General features: G+C 44.5%; 3 protein-coding genes across 7 annotated transcripts; 1 reads left to right on the forward strand and 2 right to left on the reverse strand.

Moving 5' to 3' along the window:
* Position 1: 1 nt before the first annotated feature.
* Positions 2 to 10,695, reverse strand: atxn2l (ataxin 2-like). Of its 5 annotated transcripts, none has more exons than XM_080483810.1 (24): positions 10,484 to 10,687; positions 9,971 to 10,077; positions 9,003 to 9,042; positions 8,049 to 8,105; positions 7,631 to 7,702; positions 7,314 to 7,470; positions 6,788 to 6,909; positions 6,597 to 6,688; positions 5,897 to 6,145; positions 5,050 to 5,507; positions 4,882 to 4,968; positions 4,671 to 4,781; positions 4,484 to 4,564; positions 4,259 to 4,320; positions 3,055 to 3,368; positions 2,864 to 2,933; positions 2,647 to 2,781; positions 2,238 to 2,301; positions 1,677 to 1,858; positions 1,456 to 1,597; positions 1,266 to 1,375; positions 985 to 1,164; positions 746 to 911; positions 3 to 667 (listed from the first exon to the last, which is right to left on the reverse strand). In XM_080483810.1, exons 2-24 carry the CDS (start codon positions 10,021 to 10,023, stop codon positions 618 to 620), a joined length of 3,054 nt encoding a protein of 1,017 aa, XP_080339936.1. In that variant the 5' UTR covers positions 10,024 to 10,077; positions 10,484 to 10,687; the 3' UTR covers positions 3 to 617. The 5 variants fall into 5 exon arrangements, with proteins under 5 accessions (XP_080339933.1, XP_080339936.1, XP_080339935.1 ...); XM_080483809.1 differs by having other exon boundaries at positions 3,019 to 3,368; positions 10,484 to 10,685; XM_080483807.1 differs by having other exon boundaries at positions 2 to 667; positions 3,019 to 3,368; positions 9,971 to 10,695.
* Positions 10,696 to 12,220: 1,525 nt separating this feature from the next.
* On the forward strand, positions 12,221 to 18,470 carry mto1 (mitochondrial tRNA translation optimization 1). The gene is made up of 13 exons (XM_080487214.1): positions 12,221 to 12,423; positions 13,365 to 13,567; positions 13,698 to 13,897; positions 14,014 to 14,131; positions 14,324 to 14,622; positions 14,889 to 15,001; positions 15,093 to 15,283; positions 15,384 to 15,514; positions 16,192 to 16,396; positions 16,477 to 16,648; positions 16,753 to 16,862; positions 16,943 to 17,100; positions 17,171 to 18,470. Coding segments are annotated over exons 1-13 (2,073 nt in total). The 5' UTR covers positions 12,221 to 12,421; the 3' UTR covers positions 17,342 to 18,470.
* On the reverse strand, positions 17,288 to 21,638 carry LOC308124302 (tectonic-3-like). The gene is made up of 14 exons (XM_080487223.1): positions 21,184 to 21,638; positions 20,432 to 20,546; positions 20,251 to 20,348; positions 20,017 to 20,132; positions 19,816 to 19,924; positions 19,149 to 19,261; positions 19,025 to 19,063; positions 18,858 to 18,932; positions 18,648 to 18,767; positions 18,486 to 18,581; positions 18,290 to 18,393; positions 18,006 to 18,153; positions 17,781 to 17,915; positions 17,288 to 17,692 (listed from the first exon to the last, which is right to left on the reverse strand). The coding sequence occupies exons 1-14, from the start codon at positions 21,482 to 21,484 to the stop codon at positions 17,465 to 17,467; spliced, it is 1,797 nt and encodes a 598-aa protein (XP_080343349.1). The 5' UTR covers positions 21,485 to 21,638; the 3' UTR covers positions 17,288 to 17,464.
* Positions 21,639 to 22,820: the final 1,182 nt, after the last annotated feature.

Below are 22,820 nucleotides of genomic sequence, written 5' to 3' on the forward strand. Positions count from 1 at the left end.
TTGTGGTTGAGTTGAAAACTTTATTTTTTGGTCATTGTTTTTTAAAATTTTTTTTGTCTTGTCCATTTTTTTTTATTATTAATTTTATTGTTCTACGGGGGAGGGGAGGGGGGCAGAGGGGCCGTTTAAACTACTGAATCAAGTTTTAAAAAAAAAGGTTAAAAATCTTCCTCACATCTTCAACTCCTCCATTCAAGAGAAGAATCCTGCGACAAGTCCATGTTTCCCCGTTTGTGTCACAAAACCCCCCACAAGGCTAAAAACCACATTGCTGGAAGAATTTGAGTCTGCTGCTGCTCGATCTGTTTTTTCCTCTTCGACTGGTCCGCCCAGCAAGGCGCCTCGTGTCTCTAAAACAAGGGGGGGTTGGGGAGTAGGAGAGGAAAAGTGGACAGCAGCAGGGGTCGGACTCTGCTGCCATCTTCCTTCAGCTTCGATAAAAAACGGTCCTCCTGGTTTGGGGCCGACCCCGAGGGGTGTACTGATGGAAACGTTACAGCAGAAGAATAAGGTGCTGGGAGACGTATTGTCTTCTCTGCTGTGGGATCCTTAGTTTAACGAGTCGTATTCATCCTGGGAGGAGGGACGGGGGAGCTTGGGAAGGTCGGCGGGCGGTTTTAGTTTCCAGGCTGATGGAAGGACGCAGGGTGTGTCTGTACCTGCATCGCTGTGGGAGAAGAAGAGAGAATTGTTAAAAGCCACACTGAAAACCGGCGAGTGGAGCCGAGGCGGCTGCGTCTCTTACCGTGTTGTCCTATGTAAAAGTGTTGGTGTGCTCCTTGCTGAGGGCCATGTTGGGGGTGCTGCGGCACGGCGCCGGGGCCTTGCTGGGGAGGCTGCAGCATCACCAGCTGGGGCTGACCGTGGCTCCCCGAGTGGTGGGGACCAGACATGGCTCCCTGTACGTGGGCCTGCGGGTCAACAGCGGCTTCAGTTTCCACCTCCATGAATAGTTTGATCAAATCGAGAACGGTGGAACCATACCTGTGCAATCTGTCCCAGGGGGTAAGTGGGGGGGATGCCCTGGTGGCTGTGGATGCTGTAGCCCTGGATGGGGTAAGAACCCTGTGGAGATGTGTGGCCTGGGGGCATGTTGGGTGGGGTGGGTGCTGACAAGGGACCCGAGTGGTACAAGGACTGGGGCTGTGGGCCCGACTGGGCGTTCTGCAAAGAGACAGACTATTTATATCACTGCTTTCTTAAAGTATAACAATGTTTACAGAAGCCAAATGATGATGCAAATCCTTCCTCCAGGGGTCACTTACCTGTCCGGGGCTGGGGGCGGCATGTTGTTGTGGGGGCTGGTTGCCTGTTGGGGTACTGGAAGGTTGAGGCTGATGAACCGCGCCCGTGTGATGAGAGAACGACTGTGGAGCTGCACGGACGGATACAAGTGACGTCAGCATTGACACTCGGGTCAACTTTTCTCCCCATATCGAGCAGATCCAAACTCACCATAGATGCCCTGTTGCGGTCCTTGGGGTCCCTCACCCTGTGTTTGGAACTGGGGGCCTCCCGGGGGACCGAGGGCTTGTGGGTGGGGACCTCCACCTTGCCCTATCATCCTGGCTCCGCCCTGCAGCATCGAGTACATGGGCTGGAAAAGAAAAGAAATTAGAATGAATAGTTTCAAGTGACATAAGATCATGACGGAATCCTCTAGAAGATGGTTTTACCTGTCCAGGGTACGAAGCCATGGCCTGAATGACCTGCTGCTGGCTGTACTGCTGCGGGTTATACTGCAGGTAGGACTGAGGATAGGGGGAGGCAACCAGCGGCGCTCCTGCTGCTGAGGCTGCAGCCTGCAAGATGGGAGGAGCTGAAGTCCCGTGGTCAGAACGCTGAGCCACGACTGAACCTGAGGAGACGGGAAAGGACAAGCGATTACAGGAAATCTGGAACACACACCAGGAAATACAACGACAGGTTGGACTTTGCTCATCTTGTCAACACACCTGCAAGCACATTTGGTGAAAATCGTACAGTACACAGGTGGCGGAGAAAACAAACTTAGTGCCAGGTATTGATGAAACAAAATCACATTTCCCAAAAAAAGTGTCAGTCCCCTGCTGAAATGGAGACTTCTGATACTTTTTTTTTTTTTTTTTTTAATCTCGCTGCTTTAGGGACTCATACTGCCGATATAATGCCAGCAATTACTGAGAGTTGCATTATTAATCTGACATGTATAACACATAGAAACACAAGCACTGCCACACCAAGTCAGGAGCATTCACCTTTTGTCCGGGGGTACTTTCCTTGGCCGACAGTAGACATGGTGTACTGGTACATCTGAGGCTGCTGAAACACACGAGCAACAGAGAAACCTCCATCAGTGAGCAACACACATTTAAGGAAGGCAGAAAAGTTGATTAAACTATGGATTTTAAGCCACAGTAAAAAATGATTAGAGCTTTGTATGAATAGACAGATGAAAATATCTGTAGGTACGAAACATGACAGAATATATGTATGTTTAAATGAGCATATTTACATCTATAAACAATAAAAAAAAGTAGATGCTGCACTAAAATTTGCTCATGGTGAATTGTAATTATAGCTTAACATGGATGATAAGGCCAGTTGTACCTGTAATATTTCATGATTTACCGTCACAGTTCCACAGTGAAAGGACAGTTTTGGTACCTGCACAGGGTGGATCTGTGAGACGTAGGAGAGGTAGGGGGTATTGTAGAGCGGTCCCTGTCCACCTGGGTGCTGCAGGACCACTGGGCTCGGGGGAGTCGGCCGAGGTGGGGTGGGGGCTGTGTTGGGTTTTGTCTGCATATTAACACAAGCAAACCATCAACAAATCAAACCCTGAACAAAATTATGTCGCGTTTAGGGGAGAAAGTCGTCTCACCATAGTCATTTGAGGTTTGATGGGGTTAAACTCTTTAGCATTTGGGTTTAAGGTTGATTTCTTGACTTGGCTGGGGGGGGGGAGAGAGAAATGGTATAAATAAAAAGATAAGTTCAAGAGTTCACAGAAAGATCAATTTTGCTCTTAAGACTGACTCTGCGACGCCATCTGTCCGCTCAGTCCCATCAGACCTGGGTTCATCACTTCCAGGGGTCCTGGCCGGCTGCGGGACGGCCGGCGACTGCCTGTCCGAGAGGGGAGCTGTGGCGCCGGTCGCTGTTGCGGCACCCGGTATGGCGGCGGAGTCCTTGGTGGGGTCCTCGGCGGGGGCTGGTGAAGGCTGCTGCTGGGGCTGAGAAGGACTGGGCGCTTGAGGCTGGGATTTGGGCTCGGCGTCTGACTGCGAGGCCTTGGCTGCAACGGCCTGGGGAACGTCGCCCACAGCCGGAGGCGTCGCTGCTGCAGGAGAACTGGGAGAGCTGGAGCTGCCTCCACTCGGCTGGAGCTAAAGGAAAGAGGACATGAAGATGAAAGACATAAATCTAGATGCCACAATTAATTCACCATTTCCTTCAACAAACACAATGATTATTTGGGACTTTTCAACTTTTGATTTTATAGTAAACATGAGTACATAAATAAATTTCAAGGAATCAACAGCTAAGCATGAGCACTAAGAACTACTGGGCTGGATAAGCTGAATTCCAATTAAGAGTGTGATCAATTTACTTTTTTTGAGCTAAAACCCTTGTTTTTTCAGTGGGAAAACTCAGGCTGTTCCATGTGCGGTCTGTAGATTTCGCTTGTTTCAACAGGTATTCTAATAAATGTGAATTTATACATTAATACAAACTCCTTTCAACATTCCTGCACTTTATGGCAGCTAAAACCAATAAACTAACCAAATCATCCATCAGTTGACTAGTCATGATAAAAGGCATATTATTATACAATCAATTTGTGGTATATACATTTTTCAATACAAAAGGATACCAGTATTTGTTTTTGGCAAAAAGGGACGTCAATGTAAAATGTTACTTTAAATCAAGAAAATTAGGGCAGATCGTTTTACACAAAATGTTTTGAATACATCCCATTTTAGGCTCAACGATAAACCAACAATTTTAAGGTGTTTTTTTTCTCTGTTTGGCACAGTCTCTTATTTGCAGTATTAAAGAAACACATTCAAACATTACAGTAAAGAACCACACATGAACAGTGAAGATACGTTTGGCTGCATATTCATGAAATCGTGCATGCAGTCAATCATCAATGTCATGTGATAAACCGTTGTGTGTAGTTTTGACGAGAAGCCTGACAGCAGTGGACAACTGAGACGACAGCCTCGCAGATTTTCTCATCTCACACTTCGCTGCTCCGCAGCTGAACTCTTACCCTGAATTCCTTGCCAAATTTCCGCAGCTCCTCAATCTGTGATCTCTGCTGAACTGAAGGAGCTGTAGGAGGAGAGAGAGGAGGCAACAGATATTAGAATTTGTGCAGGCTGCCACAAAACCAAAGACACAAGTAGGCACCAGTTGGCTGTGAGTTAGGTACATTTTGTGTTTGGTGAAAAATAATTTCTGGCATTTACTCGCCACCAAGATTGAGTGCACGCACCTTTACTGCTCTTGTTTTCCTCTGTGCTGCAAGGGTTCTCAGCAGAGCGCTCTTTAGCAGCTGCACCAAGGATTTCATTCACTGCAAAGTCGACACAAGTGATGAGTTGTAGCCTCTAATACGTTAGTTGGAATTTGATTTCAATCTAGTCTAGAAAAGAAGAAGCTGGCAGGATGAGGGACGGTACCATCTACAGGGAAGAGAGGAGCAGGTCCTGACGTCTTCTGGGCAGGCAGAGAGACCGATGACGTGTCCAAATAAGGTGTGTCCTGGGAAGAGCCTGATTTAGGGGAGCGAGCTGCTGCCAAGACGTAAAGAAATAACTGCATTTAGCATTTAAGCAACATTCACCAGTGATTTAGGATAATGTGAAATAAAACGAGGCATCATGACTGTACCTGTGGACTGATTGTGCGAGTTTGGACCGCGGCCTGTCCTGCTTGACTGTGGGGGTCTTTGGGCTTTGGGAGATGTTCTGGCAGAAACTGGAGGAAAAGAAGGGGGGGGGGGGGGTTAACATTTAAAACTGTTACAGCTGCAAAAACAACTTCTGCAGCAACACGTACCTCCATTAACAGGCCTGCCAACGTCAGACAGCGAGTGTGGAAGGGAGTGGGAGTGAGGAACTGCGTGTCCGTGCGGTGCAGAGGGGCTTGCCGGGGATGGAGCGGCGGAAGCAGAAGATGGGGTGGAGGTCGGTCCACCAGGAGAGGCAGGTGTGTATGGGCTGGCAGGACCAGAGCCTGGACCAGGACTGGGGCTACCCTGTGGGTGGTGAGGAGCGTAGGCCCCGCCTCGAGCCGACAGGGGGCTGTTTCTTTCTGAGGGGGAGACTCCGGGCTGCGGTCCAGCAGCAGATGGCAGAGGGGGTCTGGGAGATGAGGAAGAGGAGGATGGAGGAGTGGAGCGGTAACCCCCGCTCAGGCGGTTGTGTGGCGGAGGACCACCGGAGCCTCTCTCTGCACGCTCCCGCTCGCGGTTCATCTCTCTCTGACGCTGAGGTAATGGAATGTATTTTCCCTCCCTGAGAGAGACCGAGCACATAAACACGAGATTGACATAGAAAATCAATCCGCATACATAAAATCTGATCAGTTTAGATTCAAATGGCACGATTACACTGGAACCTTAACACTACTTTTTAATGATCCCTGCAGTCAAGTTACTTTTTCTTTCTGAAGCCACAACACTGTTCATGGAAACAACCAAAATGTAAATTATTAAGGAGATGGTCAGTCGAGTTCTTCAGTTTCAAGCCCCCCCCCCCACTTCACTGGAGATAATAAAACACCCATTGAACGATGCAACTGTTGCCCAATTCGAGGCAGTGATCACAAAAAGCAGACAAGATGTCTCCAAGACCGATGTCACCAGTCACTTATCTTGAGAACCTTTCAAAGCTTCCCTGCTCACCTGTTGTTGGCTCCCGGACTGTCCCGGCCCCTCTCGCGTTCTCTGTCACGAGGGCTCTCTCGACCCCTCTCGCGGTCGTTGCCATCCCGCACCACGGAACTGTACTTGTCCTCCTCGCTTTTGCCCTCATCATTCTCCAGATTGACCCGATGACGATATTGGGGGCTCGCCTCGATTTCATTGGCCAGGCGAGCGGCGCGCGCTTCCCTCTGCCTGAACACCTCAGAGTTGCCCCTCTCTAAAGGTACGCTGGATGGTGTGAGCGAGAAGGAAAATATGTAAAATAAAATTGCTAACGGCTTTATGTAGTTGTGTAAGCAGCACTGTAAAAACACATTCCACTTTAGAGCACCAATCATCATATTGAGAGCAGTCGTCTTTCTATAGTGCTTAATATAAAACACTAGTAGTATGTCAGTGTGCACTTATATTCACACCTCAGCTGCCAGCTGGAGGCTTTATAAGGATATGCCTCTTCATGCAAAAACTTAATCTAGGAACACTTTAAGCAGGCTTTTAGTCTTGTACCCCTGCTCCATTTAAAATCAAACAACCTATGAAGAGTAAGCCATATTTAATTTTCTCCTTAAGTCTGTTTGATATTTTAAATCAGCAAACAGAAATAAAATCATGCAACTCATTTTACTTTGCACCATTCCGGCTATTTTTTGTATTAAGCTGAACCCATGTGTTAACTTACGTGTACATGGCGAGGCTGGCATCATATGTAGATGTGACTCCATATTTCACTTCATTGTAACGAAACATCTCATTGGCATCCCAGCCATTGGACTGAAGTGGAAGAAGATAAATGAGAATCAGAGTTCAAACAGCATATTGAAGAGGTGCAGAGTTGACATTTCTCTTCTTTAAATACAAAGAGAAACCCACTGCATCATTTTCCAGGTCATAACTCTCTCCATTGCTGTCTCCTCCTTCCCATCTCTGAAGAACTTTTTCTTTGTGTTCTCCATTGATGCGGGTGGAACTGATGGCCGAGTCTGTGAAGGTGTCTAAAAATCATATGAAAGAAGTCAGGACGAACCAAAGTTATTCCTTCTTGCAGGTTTGTTTGCAACATACATTTGAATCCAGCTAAAACTATCAAATTATGCAATTTTACATAAGCCTAATTTATTTTGAGGATGCTGCGGAGAATAGGAGCTTGTTCAGATAATATTTTTACCCCGAGACACCAAGAGCAATTACAAAAGTCATGCTTAAAGCAATCCAGTCAAACTTTTGTTTTGACGATTGTGACAAGCTAAAATTAAAAAATTATATTTCAACAAAGATTATGCATTACTTCTACAACAAACACGTCTATTTGCACTTCTAGCGTGCATCTCCACATTAAATAAAATCATAAATCTGCAATAAAGTAAACTCCAGCACCCTGATATCATTGGGTTTGTACCTCTAGTGGCAAAGTTGAGGTCAACATCCCTGCAGATCATTGTCACCAAGTCTGAGGGGCTGAAGATCATGGTGTCTGTAATGTCCTCTCTCCGTGGAGGAGCTGATGAGCTGTCCTCCCCACTGCGTTTGTGTACAGCGTCCACAGCCAGCTCGCACTAAGAGTGGAGATGGAGAATGCAGCTGAAATTAAAATTCTGTAGCGGCTTTCATAACATATATTAGACAACTTAGGAGACAGTCATGTTTTTTCTTGATGGGAATCGACTTTCACACAGACGGGATCGTTTGCGTCACAGCTCAGTATGAGCTTCTTACCCGAGAACTGAGAGTCTTAAATATGCCTTCAAAGACACTGCCGTTCTTCACTCGTATGTCACAAGTGGACCCCTGAAAGAGAGTTTTCTTTTAAGAGAAACGTCCATCTCCACTGAAAAGTAAAGTATTACTTCAACCTCAAACACGAATGCAAAGCTGGAACTACATCCAAGTAATGTTTATACAAATTCTTTACCCTCTATGTTGACAATGTTTCATATCAGCTGCAGCTATGAAATGGGATGTACAGTAATCATTTTGCAGTCTGACATGATTAAACACAAAATTAAAAGCCGACACTTAAGTAGTTGTTTCTTTTTAATCCAATAACTAAAAAGGTCAAAGGAGATGATGGTGGCTATTTTTCTGAAATTATCACAGTTAGGGATTACAATAAAAAATAAGCCAAATGACTCACCACAACAGCTGTGAGGAAATGAAGCATTCTTGCATTGTTGTATACACCCTCAAACACCTATAGACAGAGAAAAACACTTCAACGTCTTATCAACAAAAGTTAAATGAGGGCACGGGCGGTGCGATGTTATGTAAAAGAGCATTGTCTCTGGATGAGAAACCGAATGTGAAACTGAATTAAATATTAACCCCAAAGGTGATGGAAGGTGAGTTGCGGTGCACCAAATTGTGAAGGTTCATTATATTTAGTTGGCTATAAAAACAAGTTTATTGTGGAATGGTCATCAAAAAGTTAAGAGATCAAGTAAAAAACACGATGTAGTTTTCAGTTGGCTGATTTTTTTCATTGATGTATTCATTTGTGGGGGTTAAAAATGACCTAATGAAAAACATATTGTACTTTTAAACTACATAATTTTGTTTACCTTTGAGAAATTGTCAACTTTCTGTATTGTTTTGTTCGAGATCTCAAAAATGATATCAACCCAAATGTATGCTACAATTAAACAAGACATTATGTTGCACGCTCATCTGTGTATCTTGTGCACAACCGGAAAACAATGTGACCCAGAAGAAGACGAAAGAGTGCATGATTTAATTACAAAATTAAGTCAGACATGGCTGAACGTGAAGTAGTAATACTGAGAACAGAGTAGAAACACACCCTTAATCCATGGTTTTATTAAAGAGAAACATTTGAGCTGCTCACTCAAGAACAAAAATAGTCTAAAGCTTCTGTCTACTTTGAATACACTATATTTTTATAATTTATATCTGTATAAATAAAAAGCAGTACAAGTATTAGCAGCTAAAATCTGCAATTCCATTTAAGACAGTGTTTTTCACACCATCCGTAATCATTTTAACAAAAGACTGGATTGTGCATTTCCTCTCGGATATTACAATAGAGCTCCTATTTTAAGGTTTTGATGACAAACTGTGACAATGTACTTACAGGGGATGACTGGAATGATGGCTTCGCAGAAGCTCGATTCCTGTGAAAAACAAGAACACAATCATTTCCAAAGCCTGCTGGATCGGTGTCACATTCCATATGGACGAAATAATCTGTGCTAATATTTGAGAGGTTGACCTGCGGACTTCAGTGGCCTGACAAGTCCCTATATCCTCAAGAAAACTCGACTATGAATTTAGTGTAGTGGCTAAGATAATTTGGCTTTGATCAAAAGACGTGGCATCAAGACGGTGTCAAACAGGTGAAGAATGGCCGTTTCAGTTTCATCAACCCCTCAACAATATGTGTGAGACTGATTGTTACCGGTAAAATGGTTGACAAAGGACGTGAAAACACGACGTAAACATGAAAAATTGACAACGTCAAAGCTCACATCGCGTTATCATCCACTTCCAAACGTGAAGCAACAATTTACCCCGACGAGGACATGGAAAAAGAATCTATATCGTCAAGACAGCCCACGTGACGGTGTGTTATTGCCAGTTACAAAACAAAGACGAAGCCGACGAGACTTGAGTAAACACACTCGCTCATCTCGGATTTCGGAACACATGGGTCCATGTCGGGGCGATTAAATCAACACAAGCCGTCTGTATCGTTTTCTTTTTATATCGACCAATAGCAAACACGTCATTTTGTGGATTGGATAATTTTTCGATAAACGTCCACTCTCTCTCCGGCTCTCACGGGCCAGATAAACTTTGCATTGCCTCCATGCTGATTTGCGCCCAGCAACCTCATCTCACCTAACGCCACTGAAACCCCTTTCACGAAATATGATTGGTCCGTTACATCTGCCACTCAAAAAAGGAGCCATTTCATTGGCTCGCGGAGCGTTCTATTCACCCAGTTCCGCCCTCACGGCGTACAGCGCTTTAACCGGTAGGCCTCGGGAGTCACAGGACAATCCCCGGACTGTCCTGACCAAACGCCCCCTGCATGCTTACCTCCCAGCCGGTGTCCTGTTGCCGCTGTTAATGCCGCTGACTGGTGAAGACATACCGGCGGGGCCCGATGTTCCGTTGGACGTCTTTCTCCCGCCCGAGCCGGGTTGCTGTTGTTTCAGCATTGCGAAGCACAAGGCTTAGAAAGTACCAAGTGTAATCTAACTTATAAACACTGATGCCTCCCGATGTCAGGTTGCTTTATAAAGCGAACTATGATTAGCAATATCCCCCGTCCCAAGAGCGCAGAGCCGGTGTAACCTCAACAAGACCGGCTACTAGTGCTAATCTTGCTAAGTGAATGCCAGGCGCCTGTGGCCTACAATGCAGAGGCAAAAACACCACAATAATTAAATTAAATGTTACACATAACTTAACAGATTCCCCCAGGCTAACTACTTAGTAACCACATTGGCTGCGTCGAAGCAAGCGACAAGACAAATTACACCAGTTTCCGTGCAATTGTTAGAGCAGCGGGCCGGCTAAGTTAGCATTAGCTCTGATCCTCAAGCTCACTTCGGTCGCTTTCCCTCCGGGATTTATTTTTCCTCCCTCGGTCGCGTCGCCTGCACTCCGCCACCGCCGACCCTTCCGTTAAAAATAAGGACCTGGCGTCGCTGTCAGATGTCTTAACGAGTCGAAAATGTTCAGGCTTCTTGATGAAAACCTGCAGCGGTCGGTCAACACCACCTTTCGGTAGCCTCACTTGACTGAATCCGCGCGCGGCTGACTAAAAAAATTGGCCTGAAGGGGGAGGGGGCGTTTACGTGCGCGGGCACGTTTTGACCTACTACTGAGCGCGAGTACGTGGACCAATGATTCAATCAATGCCGGATCGATGCCGGTTGCTGGTCCCTCCCTGTAAACCACAATAGCTTCGTCTGTACACGTGGCAGTAACCGCACACAACAGGAGGAGGACTGTTTGTTTACAAAGTTCCTCCTTGATCATTTTTAATCTCATCGCCTCCGTACTTTACCCCGATCACTCAAAAGTTGTTAAAAAAAACCTCACTTGGGCAAGAAATCAGTGATGGGAAGATGTGCTGAATTTGATTTCATCAAGTTTATTGCAAAATGTTGGATTAAAAGTATTTCAAATACAAGCATTGGAGCCAGAAGCTCATTTTATAGGAAAAAAAATGAAAACGGTGCCCTCACTTAATCATTAAAACAATATTGTACCAATATTAAAGTCATTATAAAATCAAAATATTGTGCTCCAATTTGCAGCATCTTTTCAAAAAAGCAAATTGATTCAATATGTCTATTTACATTTAACACAGTAAACGAAACACATTTAGAACTGTGCCATTGCTGAATCCTGTGCGAAAACTTTCTGGGTGTAAACGTGCAATAAGCCTTCGAAGAAACTTTCCTCGACCTGGAGCATGCCTGGAAAACAGTTTCTTCTTTGTATTTTCAAAAGGCTCCTCCTTTTTTAATGCTGGTGGGAGACTCCTCCAGAAAATCAGAGGTCTGAGAGGAGGGGCTCAGCTTTTCATAGAGGGGTAAGAAAAGTTGAGGAAGACTGTCCTGGATGTTAAATTCCTCAAATGATTTGCTGTTTTGCAGTGATCAATGTCCTAAACCTTTTTTTTTTTTTAATCAACACACGTCTTTCTCAATGTGGTGGATCTTTACAGGTGAAACTTTGGATGGATTTAGTCTCTTGGATGCTCCGCCATACTTATACCCAGATCAACTTGCATCTATTAATCTTTTATTTATCCCTTTGCCACTTTAGCCACTAAGTGTTCAGTCAGAAGCAAACAACGCGATGCGGCTTTTAGTTCCTATGCTCCTCACCTGTGGAACAAACTTCCTGAACACCTGAGGACTGTTGACACACTCACTTCTTTTAACTCAGACCTTGAAACAATATTATAATACTTTCCATTAAACAATACATTTTAATTATTTTATTACCTTATCATATAGGTTTTACTTTATGTATTCTCCTTTTTCTTAATGTATTTCTCAATTGCCTTGTGTCTGAATTATGCTATATGAATAAATTCACTTTGCTTGTATTGAATTAGGGTCAGAGGTCACAGGAGGACTGGGTAGTTATTTATTTAATAACTTCGAAAAACAGCTGAACTGGATGGTAGCATTCGAATCAAACTGTGAACGGAGGAGTTCGGAGGCGAAAGTTCATCCAGCTTTTCCAAGTTACAACAATCTCTCGTCATGAACATAAAAAGACTGCGTTAAAGACCGTTTTTGTCGTTGCGCCTTTACTCGCGTTATTACGGCTCCGGCCTCCACAAGCAGCATGGCAGCTTCCGTGAAGATCGTCTGTGTGACATAACTTCAGCTTTGTATTTCTCTATAACATCTTTTATCCTCCATCTAGTCTCACCTTCTGCTGTCATCAACCCGAAAATCGAAAAAGTACGTCCTTCATTGAATGTGAGAGAATCTCTAAAGTGATCCGTGGCTGTGGATCTGCATGTAAGTACAAATAATGTAAACTGGTGTTAGATGTGTTAAGACATTATTGTCTTTTACTCAACCAGGAAAAAACCTTCATGGAATATATATCACTCTTGGTGTAAACATCATCGTCCTTTTGATGCAAGAAAACTACAAGTAAAACAAGTAAACCAAGAGAAATCAGTTGTTTTCACAGACTGAGCTATGGTAATACATGTTCACATGTGAGTACTTGTACACTCTTGTGTATTTTCTTACTTTTATTCATACATAAGATCAGTTTACAAATGCTACATTTACAATCGCAACTCAGAACAACGTGTCCACGATTTCAACTAGTATTTAAGCGTTTTCATTGACATGTTTATAGCCAATAATTTTATTTTTCTAACAGAGGAAAAACTACATCTCATGTGTGCATTTCTCAACCATTGCGTCCTTTTGTATAGACTTAATACTATAAGTAGTTTTTATCTTAAAGAGTACATTTTACTTTTAGTTAAAAGCACTGCTCTTTTATCTTGAATTCAGTACATTTTAATCAATATAAAAGTGATTTTTCCACCTGCAGTCAAGTTGATGTGATATAATCAGATTTCACTTGCAGCTGATCATCAGAGTATCTACTACTACTACTAATAATGCATTTTATTTGCATTGCTCTTTACATTTGCGAATCTCAAAGTGCTAAAATCAACAATATAGACTAAACGCAGCAATTTAAAACATTTAAGAAACAGCAGTAAAATCAATAAGAGCTGCAAAACAGGAGTGTTTGTGTGTGTGATAATACCATTTACCATGATACCATCAGGGCAAACACAGAAACAGACACCCACACACCCTTACCATCACACCTATGCAAAAATAAACAAAAACCGAGGTGTGATGTACCACTGAGCTCCAGATTGCAGCTGTCATTGTTCATCTCTCTCCTCACCTGACCTCTCCTTTGACAGGTGTGCATTTCACATGTTGACAAAGAAGCTCCGTCGCCTGCAGAGCTTCCTGTCGGTGGTATCCAGACGTGCCAGTCACCACGCCAAAAAGCAGTATGACGTTATCGTGGTGGGCGGGGGTCACGCGGGGACCGAGGCGGCAGCGGCAGCAGCCAGAGTGGGAGCGGAAACACTCCTGGTCACACAGAAAATACACACAGTCGGTGAGAGAAAAGGCGCTTTAATTGGCACAGTCCATCCAAAGAAACTAAAAGTCATTGTAATGTAATGCATCTATTCTGTTGTCTGCATAATTCCAGTAATTAAAGACACATAAATGTGACTCTCTTGAAGGCGCTCTGTCCTGTAACCCGTCCATCGGAGGAGTGGGGAAGGGCCATCTTGTCAAGGAGGTCGATGCTCTAGACGGCTTGTGCGGCCGAGCAGCGGACCGGGCCGGGATTTATTTCTCCATTCTGAATCGCAGGAAGGGACCGGCGGTGTGGGGTCCGAGAGCCCAGCTGGACCGCCAACGCTACCGTGATTTCATTCAGGTAACACACACACACACACACACACACACACACAAGTAGACAAAAAAAAGTTGAGAGTGAGAGAATTGCTCTCTGTCGCAGAACTCGAATGACTTTATTTGTGTGCGTTTGCTCAGTCTGAGCTGCTTTCCACTCCCGGACTGACGGTGGTGGAGGGGTCGGTGGAGGAGCTGCTCGTAGTAGAACCAAACCCGGAGATACCTGGACAGCACAGGGTCACTGGGATACGTCTGGGTGAGCAGAGATAGATGAATGTCTATTTCACACACAGCAAATTCTTTTTAAATGATGACCAGTGTGTGTTTACCTTTTTATTGCACTTTAGAATGCAAATCTGTGATCGATGGTTGCATGTTTCAAATAGTTTTACACAAAAATGTGCTTGTTAATATGTCCTTGTTGCCTTTTCTTGTCTCTCAACATCAGCAAACGGCGACCACCAGATCTCAGCCAGCTCCGTCGTCCTTACGACCGGCACCTTCCTGTCTGGTTCTCTGTTTGTGGGCGAGACGTCATCCCCCGGGGGTCGGATTGGAGACGCTCCGTCCAGCGCCGGGCTGTCCCACACTCTGAGGGAGAGGCTGGGGCTGAGGACGGGCAGGCTGAGGACTGGCACTCCTCCAAGGATCGTGAAGGACTCCGTAGACCTTTCTTTGGCTACGCTTCACCCTGCAGACAGTCACCCGATGCCGTTCAGCTTCCTTAATACCCACACACACTGCAAGGTCAATTTCACGCAACCATTTCTTAAAGTATTGGTCCAAATTTAATCTCCGGCGAGACAGGAGAGGAAAAACTGAGGACACTGTAGACTGGATATAAAACTGCATGTGACCAGAAAACATCTAAAAAGTTGCACTGTTAAATCCACTCCTGTGTCCCAGTAACTGAAAAGCATGGTTCTCTTATAATCAGGGTCGTCCAACACGTTATTTCAAGCACTTGGAAGCAGTTTCCAGTGGATAATGTGCTTTATTTTCATACTAAACAGCCAGAAGAGCAGCTGTCTTGTTACCTGACTTTAACTACTCCCGGCGTGGAGCGAGTGGTGAGAGAAAGCCTTCATCTCAACTGTCACATACAGCAAGACAGCAAAGGTCCCAGGTACATATGCCCATCTTACGCGGAAGATATAAATAGTACTCTGTTGTCTGGCGATCACAAGCAATAGCCCCGGTCGTCTTGTCTCTCACAGGTACTGCCCCTCCATTGAGTCACGAGTGCTCCGCTTTCCAGGGCGACAGCACCAGGTGTGGCTGGAGCCGGAGGGGGTGACCTCTGACCTCCTGTACCCACAGGGCCTGTCCATGACCATGCCACCAGATGTGCAGCTACGCCTCATCAGAGAAATCCCTCCCCTGCACAGAGCTGAGATCCACACGCCAGGTTCGCTCCCCGAATCTAGTTTTGTTCCTCGTAGAAAAACAAGTGATTTCAATGTTTACAGGTCCAGGAGTTTGACCGTCTTAGTCGTTCGTGTGTTCAGGTTACGGCGTACAGTACGACTTTGTGTGTCCGACTCAGCTGAGCCCGGCACTTCAGGTGAAAAACACCCAAGGTCTGTTTCTGGCTGGTCAGATCAATGGGACGACTGGGTACGAAGAGGCTGCGGCTCAGGTAGCTGGTTCTTCCTCAGAGGCTCACACAACACGAGACATCACCTGTGTAGCCCCGACACACAGAAAGCATCCCGACAACTCACCTTTATATCTAAATGAGCAAAAGTTAGGCCTGCAGGCTACAAGTATGTCATTTGTTCACAAATGCAGTCACGTCAGACGTCTGGCTGTTTTAATTGATCAGAAAAAGAAACCATAAGAGTTCATCGGACATAATTAATGCGATGCTGTAGAAGTGAATTGAGTGAGACAAAAAGCTATTTTAGTATATGCTATATAAGTGAAAATCCATCCATCCATAATTATCAGGCTCAGCAGGTGACGATTATTTCCAGCGTCATTTAATTTTGTTTCTTCCGTTTTTGCTTTGGTTTAACCAAGGTTTTAGTTTTTTTAATATGCTATTGTAATTTATTGGTCATCTTCATTCCAAAAATGCAGATTTCACTGGACAAAATGTTGCAAATCTCATTTATAATTGGACTTTTCTGAGCCCGTGTTAGAATATCGTCTGTCACCTATGGGTAGAGGGCCACACGGTGTTTTGGTGGTCGAATACTTTTGTAGTTTCTATCTCAACTCGTCTCCATGTGATTTTACAGAGCAGGACTACAGTGGTCTATCTTTGTCGAGTGTGAATTCCCTTCATAAACAACAGAGCTGTATGTTTGGCAGGGCTTGTGGGCGGGGGTAAATGCCGCCCGCTCGGCGCTCTCCATGCCCGCGGCGGCGCTGTCTCGAACGGAGAGCTACATCGGGGTCCTGATCGACGATCTGGTGAGCCGAGGCGTGACGGAGCCTTACCGCATGTTCACCAGCCGGGCTGAGTTTAGAACTTCCCTCCGTCCGGATAACGCCGACCTCCGGCTCACTCTGAAGGGTCGGTACGGCGTCTCCAAACGTCTTTGTCTAAAATGCTATTGTTGAGGAATGAATTCACGTATTTCTCTGTCGTCTCAGGGTTTGAGGAAGTGGGATGTGTGTCATCTATGCGTTACAAAGAGGCTATAAGAGTGAGGGACACTATCCAGGAGGCCATAGCAGCCCTTCAGTCTGTCTCCCTGTCGACCTCCAAATGGAGGAAAAAGTTTCCTGCCTGTAGCATCAGTGAGAGCAAGTCCAGCTCCCTGACGTGAGTTATCCAAACATGAAGCCTCTTTAAGGCTGAACATGTGTCACTTTTCAGTGGAGTTAAAGAATATTCCTGCTGAATGTTTGATCCCACCTTCTTCTCAGTGCATTGGATTTCCTGCAGTACAGCGACATGTCCTTTGACCTGTTGGCGTTGGAATTCCCAGCGTGTTTTTCGTCATACAAAGAGTTCTCTCAAAGACTCAAGATTGAGGGTAAAAACTCCTCTTTAGCCTTTTGGAGGGAGATGGTTCATTCTCTCTTCATGAATAACTCTGTGTCGTCTGTGGCGTAGCTGTGTACAGGCCACACTGTGAGAAACAGAAGAAAGAGGTGGAGAGAATTCAGCGCGAGGAGAGCATGGCGTTGCCGGACGACATCGACTATTGGTCTCTGCCGGTGTCGCTGTCTCAGGAAGCCAGAGAGACTCTGGACAGAGTTCGACCGAGCACGGTGAGTCGGCACATTCGCACATCAAAATGTGACGGAGCCGTCTAATTTCTACTTGTGTTTTCTTCTCCAGCTGGGGGCTGCCACTCGTCTGGAAGGCATAACTCCAGCAGCGATCGTTGCTCTCCTCAACTACGTGCGATTCAAAGAGAAAAATGAGACGAAAACTCGAAGACATCAATCAAACCAAAAACGGGAGCAAGAGGAGGATCTATTTGCAACAAATGCATCTTTACAACACTGATATGAAAACAGTTTTCTAGGCAAACAATAAATTAAAAGTTATTAACCTAAAAAAAAATTGTTTTTCTATGTATAAAACCATAAACACGCCACAAAAGAAAATTACAATTTCACTTGAAAGGAGTTAAAATCCTGTGAGCAACACGACAGTGAGCAGCGTTAAACTCCACGTGACGCTCCGAGTGTCGCTGCGGCTCAGAACGGGACCGTCCAGCTCGGCGTAGCCTCTGGTGAAGAAACCGAAAGGAAACTTCCAGTGAGGCTGAGGCCGGCCCCTGGGGGGTTCTGGGTAAACTGTGGCGTCCGCAAACGTCACTTTGGTAGTCAGAGTGAGGGGCGACGGTGTCGGACACTGAGGAAAAACAGGCAGGAGGAGATTATTTCATCGTCTTCATGGAGGTGAAGTAAAGAACAGGAGAAAGGTGTGAAAGGACGTGTACCTCCACTTTCTGACAGTGGAAAAGATATTTGGCGCCCAGGATGTAGTTCTGGGGAAGATCAATGAGACCTTGACGGGCCCACAGAACCTGAATGGAGAGCGACAGGGGGACAGTGCAGCCTGCTTCGCACGTTTCCTGGAAAAGGAGCGAAACAAATAAACAATTCCAGTGTTTCAATCGCGGCTAGAATATCCAAAGCGATCCGTTTTGTTTCACAATCTTTACTTCCTGGTCGATGGGACAGTCCTGGGTGATGACTCTCGTCCAGTCTGGTTGAGAGCCTGAATTCATGGCAATCACATCGGGGGCAGCGAGTCCCAGCAGGACCCCGGAAATTTCTGAAAGCAGCTGCGAGCAGTCACTCGCTGAGGAGCTGGAGACAAATCAGAGAGAAATGAAGAAGAGGCTCATGCGCAACAGCGACAATATCTGACATAAGAGTTGGACAATTCCACCACTTCGCTTCATGCTAGTCACTGATCTTAAGACTCCAGATCACGTAATGTCACCTGAATGTGCAGCCGGTGATGGCGTTGTGCGTAAAGAGGATCGGGTCTCGTCTGCCGGGGTCCAAGGAACACTCCCCGCCCTGCGACACTCCCAGAGACGTCAGCTGATTCACTGTCAAGGACTCGTGGCGACTACAAAGCTTGTTGTATTATTCAAAATAAACTTGTCGTGCTCAGTGGGAATGTTTGTGGATACAGGCTTCACTTCTTCATCAAAACGGCCGATGACGGGAGATCCTGACAGAAGTCCCACGGCAGAGATCAGTCCTGGAGAGGGACGGGGTGTGGCCAGCTACAGTGCATTTATATTAGTACGTGAACTCACGGTTTAAAAATGTGTGCTTTAACTGATTATTACCTGGAACTGCGTGGAGTGCGTCTGCAACAGCAACTGATTCAAGTCCACATCTGCTAAGACGACGTTGACTGTTGCATGTACGAGTCCACCTTTGCCTGTGTAGCCGATAACAAACTCCACCTGCAGGAGAAAAACAAAAAAAAAACGTAGTCAAGGTTTTATTATGCAGTTAAATATTGTGGTTTAAATGACATCATTGTGATCGTTCACCTTTGCCACTACATTAATACAGGAGTTGTTTTGTCGGGTTGGTGTCGGCCAGTCAGCCAGCGGAGTAACAGGAACCTGAAACCACAATAATTACATTTAGCATCGTTAGTATTACATGTATTTGCATGAAGGTTGATTCACTGCTTCATTGATTAGTAGAAACTTACAAGAAAATCTGACACCGGTTCCCTCGCACCTCTTGGAATCTGTAATAAGGAATCTGCATTAGACGGTCTGCCGACACAGAAAATAATAGATGTAGAAGCACTGAATGCACATGGACTCCCAGACCTGAATCAGACTCATATCAGAGGAGTAGGCGGGAGCGCTGAGCGTCGGATCTGTGGTGCACGACGCCGAGGTCACCATGCGGGTGCAGGACAGAGACACTGACCTCAGGAACTCTACAGGCAGAGACAGAAAGTCGACATATTAAATATACATTTAATTATTTATGCGGCAAGTAAACAAATTTGTTAATATATTTGCATCATTTAATGTTTTCTACGAAACTAGTAGTTTCACTCTTTATTTAGAACGTATTATTTCATATAAAAGCATAAATACCACAGTCTTTGCCTCCCTAGCTTCAGTTAAGTATTTCCTATTACTGGGTAATAATATGAGACTAATTGTGCATAAATAAAAAAATTACTGCAAGTGACATACATCGTACTCAATAAATCGACAAAGTAATATTTAATTTATTTTGTGCTACTTTTTACTTCGTCATAGCAACTTTGAAGTATTTAAGTATAGAAGTGTCCTTCAGCAACGCTGTGTTGCGTTGCCGTTTAAAAAGTTTGAGTTTGGGAGAAAACTTCTCACGCAACATCAAGAGGCTCTTGCACAAAAATTAAACCTAGATGGGATGCATTTTAAATAGTTTGGGGAAACTTTACTCAACTCTCATGGTCCCCAAGTCAAATATTTACTCCTGTAAACAGCAGGAACTTACTTGCAGGGTTGCGGTTCATACAGGACGAGGCTGCAGGCCCCGGTGACGGCTGACGGAGGAGACCCCGTACAGAGGAGTTGGAGAAATACGTCTGGATTACATCATCAGCCTACAAAAACGGATTCACACTTTACTATATTATGTCATCACTTTAAGACACTCCGAGAGCACACATCTTTTGCGTGGTGTAAATCTTTTTACCCTGTAAAACTTGTTGCTGTGGCTGGTGCTTGTTGGTCCTGGTGCTGAGAAATGGTAGGAGTTCCCTAGAGATGGATGCTGAGATACAGCCGGGGCAGACTGGACAGCATCCTCTGCTGGAAAGTGACAAAGTGCACATTCATCGTTGGACTAGTTGTGGTTGTGAAATATTTGAAAGCTTTCTGTATTTCTTGATGAATGCAGTGGTTTTTATTTTTAAAAAAAAGTATTTACCTTCAGGCTGGACACAAAATAAGGAATCAGTCACAGTGACAAGAGATGAGTCCACATTGGCCGTGAACATAAGCCACTTCTCCACACAAACTCCCGATCTGTAAGAATGAAAAGATTCAAACCGTTTTAAACGGGAAGAGTCTGTGGACCACAGATGTACGAGCGTGGCAAGGAAACACACATGACTTCCTGTGGACAGCCAGTGAACACTGTGCTCAAGTTTGCAACGCCGCAATCAACCGTGTCGCAGCAGCAGCCGATGTCACAAAAATCAGGCGTTAAATCGCAGGAACAGCCTGGGAGAATAAGAGAATACATGAGTGTTAACTGTGAAGAAGGGAAAGGGACGGTTGGTCGAAGCCACGCAAATGTTTGTGACCCACCACAAAAACTTAAATAGATATAGGAGAAGGGCGCAGATGAAATAAGCTTTGCTTCTTCTTCTTACTTTTCAGACATTACATGGTTAGAACTTTATATATCTCATAGCTGCAGGAGGATATTTACATAATACATGGACTCTCTTCGTACATATAGTACGCAAATGTAAAATTGTATGATTTATATGTATGAAATAAAAATGGTCATTATCAAAACTTATCATTAAGGAGGAAAAGTGCAAACAATGAGTCTGTAATCAAAGTTTATTTACGATTGTTTTGTACTTGTTTTGGGAGAGTTCATGGATAGATAGATAGATAGATAGATAGATAGATAGATAGATAGATAGATAGATAGATAGATAGATAGATAGATAGATAGATAGATAGATAGATAGATAGATAGATAGATAGATAGATAGATAGATAGATAGATAGATAGATAGATAGAACTCCTTGGACTCATAAAACTACAATAAAATCAATTCTATCAAAATGCACCCATCAGTTAGTGTAAAGACTTGGATAAAGACAGTTGCAGTGTGTGTTTCACCCTGTGGAGTCACTGCGGGCGGGCCGGTGGTGGTAGACGGAGCCTCGGTGTCCACGGTGGTCCCCTCGGAGGGAGTAATCGTACCGTTCACCGTGGAGTTCAGGCCCGGATCGGGAGTGACCTCCTCCGTGGGGGTGACGACTCCTGCGGGGTCCGCGGTTTGAGCCGTGCCGCCCGGAGCAGTAGTGGCCGAGCTGAGAGCCGCTTCAGTGGCGTTTATCCCGGAGTCTGTGGCTGCATGAGCGAGACCACCAGAGACGAGCAACACGAGAACCAAAGGACTCAACAGGCGGGAATTCATCTCGTCAACGGAAACATGACGGCCATAATACTAACGTAACAGCGAAAATCTCAAAAGTTAATGCCTATTCTCTATATCATGATTAGTAAACATGTCTCGGCTACATGCTAAATACAAACATCGAGACATGCTGGTTGCTAAGGAAGTCGTCATCGGAACTTCCGGTGGTGCAACATTACCGTAAAACACAGACAAGTAAAATACGATTCTTCTTTATGATGTCAAACATATTATTAAAAATTATGGTGGTCTAATGTTTGTTTGTTTGTTTGTTCAATTCGAGATAGCGTTGTTCTGCATTCAACAGTTTTCTGAATCTCTATACTTGCACAAAATAAGAATATGTTACAGGATTCTAAGGAATAAAACCTGACAAAGAATGAGAATCAGAGAAAACTTAGCAAGAAGTTAATAAAAAGCAGTTGCTTAAATCACATCGACCACAACTAGTGGGATACTATTCATACAGGTCATAATCAAATAATTTTGCCTCAAAAAGGGTCAAAGAGGAAAGTAATTCAACTGATTTGTCCATACAGTTCTACAGTTTGGGGCGCTTAAAATTTGATGGAAAGTTGATGTTTGGCAGTACGATGATGTGTTCAACGAAAGTCTTTTGGGTTCGTCATTGGATATAAGAGTGAATGACTGAGGTTGCTCCAAAACCACATAAATCATTACACAGCTGGTAATATAGGTTATCTGTGATGAATAAATTATAGATATACTCGTTTAAAAGTAATTCATTTTCTTAAAATAACTAATGCAACTATCACCTAAGGCCAGCAAGCCAACAATAAACTTTACAATGGGAGATGTGTATATCATTAAATCAGTATTATGTTGAATGAGCCAAAAATAAATAAATAAATAAATGAAATTAATCATTGTCTAACCTTAAGAGCTATTGCATTAACGTAACGGTGAGTCTGTTGCGCACATGAACAATTCACACAAATGTGGCACAATTTTAGTGAAGTAATCAGTCTTCTTCAATTGTATTAGATTGATTGCCAAGTGGTATTGTTACCGGGATCCACAGTATTCAGAAATAACCTAAAATGTGCACAGACACAAAAGCAGCCCATATTCCAACAGTGAATGGAAAAACAAAGTACGGTCCAGGTGTATTCAGTGTAAGTCTTGAATCTTTAATGAATCCTTGCTGTTGTTTTATTAATGGGACTCAGTCGACTGTTGGTTCCTTTCCAGAAATACACGCCTGTTCTGGTGGGGCTTCACAGCGAGAAGCCAACAGAAATGTACCAGAGATCTCCCAGATGTTAACATGTGGCCCTGTACAGATTTATATAGGTCAATGCAGGAGGAAGAATGC

The sequence above is a fragment of the Lipophrys pholis genome, assembly GCF_963383615.2.
Source record: "Lipophrys pholis genome assembly, chromosome: 1".
NCBI lineage: Eukaryota > Metazoa > Chordata > Actinopteri > Blenniiformes > Blenniidae > Lipophrys > Lipophrys pholis.